Source organism: Myotis daubentonii, chromosome 6, assembly GCF_963259705.1.
Source record: "Myotis daubentonii chromosome 6, mMyoDau2.1, whole genome shotgun sequence".
NCBI classification, from domain to species: Eukaryota; Metazoa; Chordata; class Mammalia; order Chiroptera; family Vespertilionidae; genus Myotis; species Myotis daubentonii.
The window spans coordinates 78,331,758-78,343,984 of NC_081845.1; the positions used below are offsets into that span (position 1 = coordinate 78,331,758).

Sequence of the window (12,227 nt, forward strand, 5' to 3'; positions counted from 1 at the left end):
GGTTGCAGTCCTGCTCTGCCATGAGAAGCTAGGTGACCTCCAGCTTCTGGTGTCCCTGAACCAGGTGGAGGAAGGGTACAGGGTCTGAGACCGCAGATCTGGTGGTCGAGCAGTGAAGGCTTTCCGGAAGGGGAGGAGGGGGAGGCAGGGCAGTAGAGTGGAAAGGCAGGTAACCATTCTGAGCTGTTTGCTCCCCTGTGCTCTACAGTTTGGGGTTGGTTGGTTTGATTGCTTGTTTTTGCAGGGAGTGGGAGTGGTAAGATGAAGGGACCGTGAATGCTAAGTCCTTGGTACAAATTAAGTATTCAATAGATTAATCTTTTTTCATGAACATACATTCCAGCAGGATATTCAGGAGTCACGCATCCAAGGGACCCTCAATTCTCGAAACGTTTAGAAACGTCTTTTTTTACCAGCTAGTCCCAGATCCCCTCCAAACCTATAGATGAATTTGACACATTCATGTGAACACTTAATTAGATGGTATTTTCAAGGCCCCCTGGTGGTATAAAGTATAGACCTAGGGCCTGAGCAGTGGTAACTCACAAGCCAATATTCATACAAAGGCAGATTTTACTAGCCTTAAATCTGTAAGCCACCCACCATCTCACAAAAACATGTGGTGTATTTCCCTGTAATCTTGGGGCAAGCGGGCAGGTGGGGAGCAGGCATTGGCCGAGCAGCAATACCAGTGCTGTGTGCTTATTTTCAAAACCTCAAATGATGCTTCTCCTAGCCAATTCTATCTTTTCTTCTGCTCTTACTCATTGTACACCTGTATTAGTCAAGCTTCTCTAGAGAAACAGAAACAATGGGATCTATATAGAAAGAATGAGCTTTATTATAGGGAATGGTTCACGTGATTACAGTCAGTCAACAAGAAGACCGTGAGAGCTGACGGTGTGGTTCCAGTCTGAAGGCCAGCAGGCTTTCTAATGTTTGAGTCCGAAGGCAGGAGAACGCTGATGTTGCAGTTTGAAGGCATGCAGGGGGAATTCACTCTTACTCGCGAAGGTCAGCCTTTTGTTCTATTTAGACCTTTAATGAGTTGGAAGAGGTCCACCCACACTGGGAGGGCAGCCTGCTTTACTCAGTCCACCAACTCAAATGTTCATCCCACCCAGAAACACCCTCACAGACACCCAGGAATAACATTTGACCAAATATCTAGGTTCCCCAAGGCCCAGTCCGCTCGACACATAAAGTTAACCATCACAACACCCCCATCTCTACCTCCCTCAATAAGGCACCAATCTTCTTACAAGATGCATCTAACTTAGACTTCAGAAGTAGTGAAATATAAGAAACAAAAGAGAAAGGAATATACTTTCAAAGGCTTGATATACTTTCAAACCTCTACAAAGAGTACAAGGTAAATTTCAAAGTGTAGGTCCAACCTCAAAACACTAGTGCGCCCTCTCCTCAGCCTGGTCAGTTTGAGAAAGCCCGGACAAAGTTGTAGTAGTTGATCTTGTCTTCTCCGTGAGAGCACATCCTGATTAACTGCAGGGGAGACAGAGAGCAGGCGGGACAGACATGAGGGCTGCCTGCTGCGTCACTGCAGGGCCCTATCAACACTGATCCCACCTTTGCAACCAGTGCAGTTTGTACACCCTCAGCTGGTTCTGAAGTGCTCCTGTGAACCCAGTGCATGGTTGGATATTACGCCCTCTCATAGTAAAATCAAACCTCAGGTGGAGTAAATGGCCTGGCCAAGATTTCAGAACCAATATTTGCATTTTTAAGGGCACTATCACTTTCAATTATTAAAAAGAAGCAATTTTTATTGTTTTTATATTCAAAGAGAAGACTTTGTCCACCCAGTCTGTGCAGAGTAAGACTCAAAATAGCGAGTTGGTGTTATGGCAGTCTAATAGAAAAGTCTAGCTATGTCACTGCCCAAACCTGTCCCCTGAAACTCAGTTGTGAGTGATAGTAGACTGACTTGCGGTGGTTGCTTTCATAAGACACGTGCAAATCCACCCCACCCACCTTCCCTGTCCCGCTCTCACGGACTGCAATGCCTCTCTCTCATGTCAGCTCACACATAATACACATGACTTAAAATCTGGGGATGCTGTCAATCTGAGCTTTGGGAAGCTAAATGGGCTTTGGCCCATGTGAACAAATACCTTTCTTTCTGTCTCCCCCACTCCTAGCTAATGTCCCTGCCTACAAAATATCCTCGTCTCCAACCTAGTCACTTTAGCCCTAAGCAAAAGCCCTCCCCAAACGAATCTTACCTCTGAACATTCCTTTTTGCTAAAAGATCTTTAAGGTCTATAGCATCTCAGTCTTCTTAATCAATGAGAATGTCTCAATGACAGTAAGTCACAGTCATTGGCAAGGTGGGAAAAATTTTGTCTGACTTCTAGGGATCTGGCTAAAGGGGTCTATAAGGGGAAAAGGCATGAAATGCTCTCTTCAACTCATGAACATTTCTAAGAGGAGAATGTCCATGTCGCCATGGGGCCCCTACTGACAGATGCTCCCCCTGGGCAGCAGTCACGCCTTCCTCCATGCTAGTCCTCCAGATGGGCTAACGTACTTATCGCTGTGAAGGATGTTACTGGCTGCCCACCAACCCGCTCAGCCCAGTGTCTGTGAGTTGCCCTGGGTGGCCGCCCCTCCAGGACCACCTCTGCTGCCCTCCTTCAGCCCCAACATGTCTTATTAGCCTCTCTGCTGCCTAGCCCACACCACCTACAGATGCCTTGCAACAGTAATGAGAACAGAAAGCCAATGAATCAAGGGAAAACCATAATCAGGACTGAACAGGAGACCTGACTTGAACACCCTAGATCTTCCCCAGTTAAAACGAAATACATATTTAATTGTCTTTAAGAGAGAATGAACGGTGTGCGGCCTTGCAATTACCTGGGAAAAGAACTCATACTGACCTCCTTAGTCAAGGAATCATCAACTGGGATGCTGAGAGTGCTACAGATTTTAAAGAACACCTCTTTGTCCACGAATCCTGTCGCCTCCTTGTCATAAACTTGGAATGCCTCTCGAATGTTATCTCTGCAGGGATGGTCTTTCACTTGCTTCTGGATTCTGTCTATTAATGCCTCCAGTTCCTGCATGCTTGGATCCACTCCGGTTGCTTTTCTGTGGAGGAAGGAAGGAAATGATGGGCTATGGAATTTACTCTTGGCTACTCTTATCTCAGTGACCAAAGTTCTCACTTGGTGCAGTCCAGGAAACTTTTAATGGCAAACAGCTTCGACACAGAGCTGACCAATCACTGAACACTGGCCCGCAGTGGCTGGCTGGTGGGTGACCTCTGCCTCAGGACAGCCTACCAGGGGCAGCGTCTGCACTGAAGCTCAGCCTCCCTGGCCGCCGTCAGAGCCAAATCTAACACCGCCACCATCCCAAGTGCCTTGTTTGTGAGAGTCGCATGATCTACTTCATCCACATGACATCATCTAAAAATAAATGAGTTTTAAAAATATTTCTCTATAGCTATGCAGTCAGGGGTCTCTTATACTTGAACACACTCTCTCCAATTCACTCTTAAGTTTTGTGCAAGATTATCTATGAAAGTGATGGATTGAGAAGTTCAGGATCAGCACTTCCTGAAATGAAGAGAGATCAGAAGCCCAGAACGTTAGGAAAAAGGTCTATCCTTTCAAATCACAACCAGGATAAGCAAGAGCCAGATTTTTATTTCCTTTGAACATGATGGTACAGTTGTAAAATTAGCAGAAGGAAACAAATAATAAAATCAAAGCAGAAATAAATGAAATAGAGACTAGAAAAATGGTAGTAAGATCAATAAAACTAAGAGGTCTTATCTATTTTTTTTTTAAGATAACAAAAAATGACATACTTTAGCTACACAAATTAAGGAAAGAGAAAAGACTCAAAAATGAAAGAGGAAATATTATAACTGCTAGCCACGGAAATACAAAGGATAATAAGAGACTATTATGAACAATCATACATCAACAAATGGATAACCTGAAAGAAATGGCTAAATTTCTAGAAATAAACCAAACAAAAAGTTCCTAGAAACATACAACTTAAAAAGGTTGAATCATCAAGAAATAGGAAATCTGAATAAGCCATAACAAGTAGGAGATTGAATCAGTAACCAAAAGTCTCCCAAAAAAGAAAAATCCAGGACCAGATGGTTTCACTGGTGAATTCTACGAACATTTTAATAAGAATTAATAGCAATCATTCTCAAACCCTTCCAAAAAAAAGTGAAGTGGAGGGAACACTCTTAAATTCATAATACAAGGCCAGTTGATACTAAGGACAAAGATGCTACAAGAAAAAAAAAATTCAGGCCAGTATCCCTGGTGAACACAGATGTAAATATCCTCAATAAAATATTAGCAACCTTAATTCGACAATACACTAGGATGAGTAGGATTTATCCTTTGTATCAAGGATGGTTCAACATATACAAATCAATAAATGTAATATACCACATTAATAGAATATAGGGTAAAAAGCATAATTATCTCAGTAGATACATAAAAAGCACTTGACAAAACCTAACATCTTTTCATGATGAAAGCTCTCAACAAATTAGGTATAGAAAGAATGTAGCTCAACCTTATAAAGGCCATATATGACAAGCCCATAGCTAACATCATACCTCACAGTGAACAAGACAAGCATGCCCACTCTCACCACCTCTATTCAACACAGACCTAACAAGAGCAATTAGGCAAAAAATAAATAAAATATATCCAAATAGGAAAGGGAAAAGTAAAACTGTTTGCAGATGACATGATCTTATATGTAGAAAACCTCAAGATGCCAATAAAAAACCTGTTAGAAGTAGTCAACATATTCAGTAAAATTCCTGGATACAAAAAATCAACATACATAAATCAGTAAACTATCTGAAAGAGAAATTAAGAAAATAATCCCATTCACAATAGCTTCTAAAACAATAAAATACTTAGGATTACATTTAACAAAGGAGGTGAAAGACCTGTGCACCAAAAATAAGACATTAATGAAAGAAATGGAAGAAGACTGTGTTCCTGGGTTGGCAGAATTAATATTGTTAAAATACCCATAATACCCAAAGTAATCTACAAATTTAATACAACCCCTATCAAAATTCCAATGGCATTTTTTACAGAAATTAAAAAACAAACAAATTCATATGGAACCATAAAAGACTCCAACTAGACAAAGTGATGTTGAAAAAGAACAAAGCTGGAGATATCACAGTGCCTGGTTTCAAACTATATAATAAGTTATAGTATTCAAAACAGTATGGTACTGGCATAAAAACAGACACATAAACCAATGGAGCAGAATAGAGAGCCCCAAAATAAACCCATGCATATATGGTAAACAAACCTTTGACAAGGCAACCAAGAATAATATACAATGGATCAAGAACAGTCTCTTCAATGAATGGTGCTAGAAAAACTGGCTATCTACATAATGAAATATATGGAATATCTATATATATGTACATATAGATCTATATCTATATCTGTATATACAGATATAGATATATATAATGGAATATGTGAAATGTAATGGAATATTATTTGCCATAAAAAAGAAAATCCTACCGTTTGAGACATGAATGAACCTAAAGGACATATACTTAGTGAAATAGCACAAACAGAGAAAGACAAATACTGTATGATCTCATTTATGTGTGAAATCTTTTAAAAGTCAAACTTATAGAAACAGAGAGTAGAAATATGGTTGCCAGGGGCTAGGGGTTGGGGAATAAGGGGTATGTTGGCCAAAGGGTACAAACTCAGTTATGAGATGAAAATTCTGGGGAATCTAATGTATAGTATGGTACTTATAATAATACTGTGCTGTATACTTGAAATTTACTAAGAGAGTAGATCTTAAATATTCTACCACTTGTGTGACATAATAAGTGGTAACTATGTGACATGATAGGTGGGCTAACTGATTGTGGTAATCATTTCACAATGTATGTGCAGAATCTTGTGTACTTTAAATATACACAATTTTATTTGTCAATTATACCTCAATAAAGTTGGTGGGTAGGGGCTACTGTGATAGGTTTGAAGCTAAATTCTAGGATGACTGGTTTGGTAACAGTGTGTGAAATGGACGAAGGTAGAGAATGGAGTTGGGAAGGTGAGTTAGGAGACATTGTGGAAGCATAGGTAAGCAATGATGGGAGTATAGCAGACGTTGGGGGTTACCTGTCCCATATTCATCCTCTCCTTCTTCCTAATAGAGCCCTTCTTTTGTTTGAGCAGCAATTAGGAGTGGTCATGTGACATAGCCCAGACAATGAGCTGCAAGCAGAAGTTGCTAGGAGGGGCTTCTATATAAGCCCTTTAAAAACAGGAAAGACATGATGAGACTGGCTGTTTGGTCTTTTCCCCTTTGTCTTCCTCTTCCTCCTAACTGGAATACAGATGCAGTGCTGGAAATGGAACGTTCACTTTGTGTCCACAGAATGAAAGAGCATGTGGACAAAAGCTACTTGCTCAGGATGTCAGAGAAGAGAGAAAAAGTCAGGTCTCGGTTGTAGAACCACCATGCCAGCTTTGGACTGCTCACCTCCAGACATTGTGTTCCATAAGAAACATATAACTCTACTGGCTTAAGCTAATTTCTAGTCTGCTTCTGTTGTTATGGCTATTGTTATTATGTGCAGACTGATTGAGTTCTTTAAATTAGGAAATGGTCGTGAGAATGAAAAGGAGAAGTCAGAGGCAAAATACACACACACACACACACACACACACAGCGACCGGAAAGGCAGAACGACCAAAACGACCGGAATGAACGGTGGCTATGACATGCACGGCGGCAGCCAACCAGCCTGATTTGGGCCCCTATCAGCTGCCCACCCTGGGCTGCCCGGCTCCTGATCAGCCCCCAACACCCTGATCCGGGCAGGGCTGGCTGGCCAACCACCTGTGGCCCCTACCCTCTGCCAGCCCGGCCTGATGGGCCCCCATCGGGGCAGGCTGGCCGGACCCCACCCATGCACAAAGTCGTGCACCAGGCCTCTAGCTGTAGAATAAAATGAAAAGAAATTAGCAGCTAATTGAATATGGTATCTCTAAGGTCTCACATTAAGGCCAGTGGAACTCTGCTGTGATTGAGAAAGAGTGGAATGGGCATTGTTTGCCTCCTGTGTGCCAGACACTATGTGGAAGATCTTGGGGCTTAAAGAAATGAGAATATTTGGAAATGTCTATATGGGAAAGATGGCTGGAAGTGAAAAAGAGGGTTTTGAAAAGATTCTTGAGCAGGGGTGGGAAGGCCCTCTTGAAGCTGAAGAGCACAACCGGGCATGCTAACAGAACAAGAATAATATATATGAACATGTGTCTTTTCATGCTATTCATACATGTAGATTCCCCATAGATGGGTTATCTGCAAATCTGTGTTCAGTATATTGCAATGAGGACCCAAAACCCAAAAAGAACTTCAGAGGAAGTCAATAATTACCTATGCATTATTTTTTGTTTTTTAAATTCTCACCTGGGGATATTTTTTCCATTGATTTTTAGAGAGAGTGGAAGGGAGGGGGAGAGACAGAGAGAGAGAAACATCCATGTGAGAGAGACACATGGATTGGTTGCCTCTCGCAGGTGTCCCAACTGGGGCAGGGATAGAGCCAGCAATAGGTAAGTGCCCTTGAAGAGAATTGAAACCCCCACTCTTCGGTCCACAGACCATGCTCTAAGCACAGAGTAAAACCAGTAGGACACCTATGCACTATTTTAATTTTCTGGCTCAGAAAGAGAAAATGGCTAACTCCCAATTTCACCATCCTGTAATTGGCACTTGATATAAAAAGACTGAGGCCTGGCAAGTACTGGGGATGCCCCTTTCGTTACTCTTAGCAATGATGAGTCAAATAAAGGATCTGTGTTTCCTTCCAGCTAGTGGATGGATTCTTTACCAGATGGGAGGAGTTAGAAGCCAAAGACAGAATGGCTGGAAGGCACGGAAGGCCTGCCACCTGGATTCCAAGCATTTTTCTCTCTCTTTCTGAGTCATCACAGGAGCCGGGGAGGAGAGAAAGTGAGGATCAGAATAAGGATAGCAACAGACCTAACCCAGAACTTGAGTTCTCTTTATCTGTATTGGTATCTCATTTCAAGTGCCTTAGCACCATCTTTTTATCATTACTAACCCAGAGAAAAAAATTTTAAAAATCCTACTGGTAGTACGCCAAAGGAGGAAGCTTACCAGTGTCGTCGGTACTTGCATAGACATGAAAAAATTACAGAAAAGAATTCTGAGAAGTAGTTGAATTAAATGTACAACCATGAACCTCAACTCTGCCCTTAATGCTGCCACCACCAAACCATGCTTCCCCAGTCCACTCACCTCCCACTTTCCCAGGAGCTGCCATATTTCATCAGTCCTGAGACATTTTTTTCCCACATTTCTGAATTTAGCATGTAGTTTTTAACTGTTGGTGAATTACAATTATAACTGTTGTGTTTTCTTTCTTAGTATAGATTTTAAAAATGTGATATATTTACTTTTTATATTTATTTAGTCAATAGATTAGAGCATTTCACAACCTTCCTCTCTCCTGAAACCTCCAATATCTCCCCAACCTTATTCTTCTTACTCTATAACTACATTGAGAACACAACCAGCAAAACCCCTCAACCATATCTACCCGCCTACCAGCATCTGTACCCATACACTCCACCCTCCTGTTACCACAGATCAAGGTTTCAAAGAGCAATCCCAGAACATCTGGAGGTTCCTGAGACCCTTGGCTGGGGGGTGGGGGAGGGTCTGTGAGGTCAAAACTATTTTCATAATAATACTAAAACATTATTTGCTTTTTTACGCATTTTCTCAAAAATGCACAGTGGAATTTTCCAAAGGTCACGTGATCAACGACATTGCAGTAGGCTCATCACAGAAGCAGATGAAAATAGAGCTGTCTTCTATTAAAAAAGTCAGATATTAAAGACACTTGCAAAATAATTTATAAAACAGTGCTACTCTTTTCACTGAATTTTTTTGTTTGGGAGAATATAGTCATTTTTCAGAAAATCGTGTTATTTACATTAAAATGAAATGAGTTTATTATTGTTTTTAAAACATTAATATTTTAAATGTCAGATATAATTCCTAACATGGTATATTTAATAGATATAAACCACATAAGCAAAAACCCTTTCAGGTTCTGAATAATTTTTAAGAGTATATTGGTGTCCTGAGACCAAAAAGTTTGAGAACTGCCAGAGATGGCTAGTGCTTCTCTTTAAAACCAGTTCCTCCCCCTGTGTACTGAGCTGCACCCTCTCTCACATACTCCACAAATCCCCCCCCTCTCATACACAGTTGTCTATGTTTTTCCCTCTCCACAGAATCATTCCCATTCACATACAAACATGCTATTTTAAAAACAGAACTCTTAACTCTTCTTCCACCAGCTACTACTCCATTTCTGTTGTCCTTTGCATCAAGCTTCCTCAAAATATTTGTCTATCCTTCCATTCTTGAATTCCTCTCTTCCCCCTTCCCTCTTAAATCCACTCCAATCAGGTTTTCTCACCCTCCCATTCAACTGAAACTTTTTATAAAAGTCCTGGATGTCCCCTACATTACTACATTCCCCAGTGGACAAAATTATTCTGTCTTTCTTCATATACAGGTGAGTTTCACTTTGCATAGTTCCAATGTGCACAAATTTCAGTTGCCACTGTTTAAATAGCCCAGCCTCTCAACAACATGGTTCAAATTTCAGTCACCACAGTTTATTAGCTGTGAGTAACTGCAACAAGTGCAAACTCACTGTCAGGTTGTCAGCCTACTAAATCACCACAGAAATAACAGGTGCATATCATGATCAGTGGCCATCACAACACTTCTTTCAGAGCCTCTCTGATTGGTCGTTGGGCACCTGTTTTTCCGTTCACACTTAGCAATTGTGCAGCTAAGTTGCCTCCTTGTCTCTCAGTGATAAACCCACATGATTTTTTACAAAACAGAGAATTGACCAACAAAGGTGAAAATGCAGCAAAGAAATAAAACATGATAATACTAGAAGTATTATGTACTTATATTATCTATAATAATAAAATCGTAATATGCAAATCAACCAAACGACCGAACAGCAGAACGACCGTCGGATGACCTTCCAGATAACCATGCTATGACACACACTGGCACCAGGCCAGCCAAGGCAGGTGCAATGTGATTGGCTGGGGGGCCCCACCATCACCCCACGATCACCCCGCAGAGGGAGGCCTAGGCCACTGTCCAGCGGGGCGATCAATCAGGGGGAGGGGGGCTCAGGCTACCCGCCGGTGGCGCTGCAGTGGGTTGGCAGGGCCTCCCTCCACGGAGCCATCGATCGCAGAGCCCCACCATCAATCGCCCCACAGAGGGAGGCCCAGGCCAGCAAAGCGATCGTACCCCACACCTGTCGCCTGCAGAGGAAGGCGACCGGTGGCGGGGGAGAGGGGCTAGCACCACACAGATGGCAAGCAGTGGCAGCAGCGGGGGTGGAGCCAGCTGCTGGCAGCCAGGGCAAGGAAAGCCCCGATAGGCCCTGATCGCTGGCCAGGCCTAGGGACCCTACATGAGAGTTCCCATATTGTGAGAGGGTGCAGGCCGGGCTGAGGGACACACACCCCCTCTGTTCACGAATTTCATGCACCAGGCCTCTAGTCTATAATAATAAAAGCATAATATGCTAATTAGACCAGACAGCTAGATGACCTTCCAGACAAAGCTGGGGCTGCGAGGTCCAAGGCAAGCTTCCGCAGCTGCAAGGGCCAAGCCCCTTGCACAAATTTCATGCATTGGGCCTCTAGAATATCCTATCTAATAATAGACAAACATGGTAATTAACCATACCTCTGCTACACTTCCCATTGATGGCGGCCGGCAGCCAGGCAGCTGAAGTGAACAGGAGGCTTGCTTGCTCCAGTGATGGAGAAACCAAGGTTCCCCGCCTGCCGTGGCCCAGCTCTGAGCTGCACTCTAAACAACAATGTTGCAATTATAGAAGCTAAACAAACCCAGAAACCTGCTTTCAGCCAGCCAGCCTCGGAGCTGGAGCCTCAACAAAGTTTCAATTACAGAAGGTAAATAAATCCCAGAATTAAAAAAAAAAAAAAAAAAAGGAGAGACTGGGAGCTTCAGTTGAGGGCTTGGCCCGCCTGAAAACGGCCCTCAGCCCTTCATCCAGACTGGCCAAGCACCCCAGTGGGGACCCCCACCCTAAAGGGGGTGCAGGCAGCCTGAAAATAGCCCTCAGCCCCTCAGCCAGGCTGGCCAGGCACCCCAGTGGGGACCCCACCCTGAAGGCGGTGCAGGCAGCCTGAAAATAGTCATCAGCCCCTCATCCAGGCTGGCCAGGCACCTCAGTGGGGACACCATTCAGGGCAAACCAGCCAGCCCCCACCAGTGCACCAGGCCTCTATCCTATATAGTAAAAGGGTAATATGCAAACTGACCCTAACAGCAGAAAGACTGGGACTGATTGGTCACTATGACACACACCACCAGGGGGCAGACGCTCAATGAAGGAGCTGCCCTCTGGTGGTCAGTGAGCTCCCACATGGAGGAGCTCTGCTCAGCCACAAGCCAGGCTGATGGCTTCCAGTACAGCGGTGGTGGTGGGAGCCTCTCCTGCCTCCTCAGCAGCGCTAAGGATGTCCGATTGCAGCTTAGGTCTGCCCCCCGCTGGCAAGTGGACATACCCCCAGGGCTGCAGTGCTGCCAGAGGGATGTTTGATTGCCAGCTTAGGCCCAATCCCCTGGGGAGCAGGCCTCAGCCAGCAGATGGTCATCCCTCGAGGGGTCCCAGACTGTGGGAGGGCACAGGCCAGGCTGAGGGACCTCCCCCCACCCCACCAAGTGCACAAATTTTTGTGCACTGGGCCTCTAGTCCTATCCAATAAAAGAGAAACATGCAAACTGACCATAACCCCGACACCCTTCCCATTGGCTAATCAGCAGGATATGCAAATTAACTGCCAACCAAGATGGCGGCTGGCAGCCACACAGCTGAAGCGAACAGGAGGCTTGCTTGCTCCAGTGACAGAGGAAGCCAATGTTCCCGGCCTGCCGCTGCCAGCCTCTGAGCTGCACTCTAAGCAACTATGTTGCAATTATAGAAGCTAAACAGGCTCCAGAGACCTGCTTTCAGCCAGCTTCGGCCTCAGAGCTTAGAGCTTCTGTGATGGCAACAGAGTTTCAATTACAGAAGCCAAACAGACCCAGAAACCTGCTTTCAGCCCTCAGAGCTGGAGCCGGCT

The 12,227-nt window shown here is 43.8% G+C and overlaps 1 protein-coding gene across 1 annotated transcript in view; it reads right to left on the reverse strand.

Annotated features, from left to right (window-relative positions):
* Window positions 1-819: 819 nt before the first annotated feature.
* The window catches only part of EFHC1 (EF-hand domain containing 1), a 59,840-nt gene continuing 48,432 nt past the window's right edge, over window positions 820-12,227 (reverse strand). The window contains exons 10-11 of the mRNA XM_059701427.1: window positions 2,901-3,111; window positions 820-1,503 (exon numbers count right to left, since the gene is read on the reverse strand). Of these exons, the coding sequence (XP_059557410.1) occupies window positions 1,432-1,503; window positions 2,901-3,111 (283 nt within the window). The 3' untranslated portion in view covers window positions 820-1,431. The remainder of the gene's footprint in view (window positions 1,504-2,900; window positions 3,112-12,227) is intronic.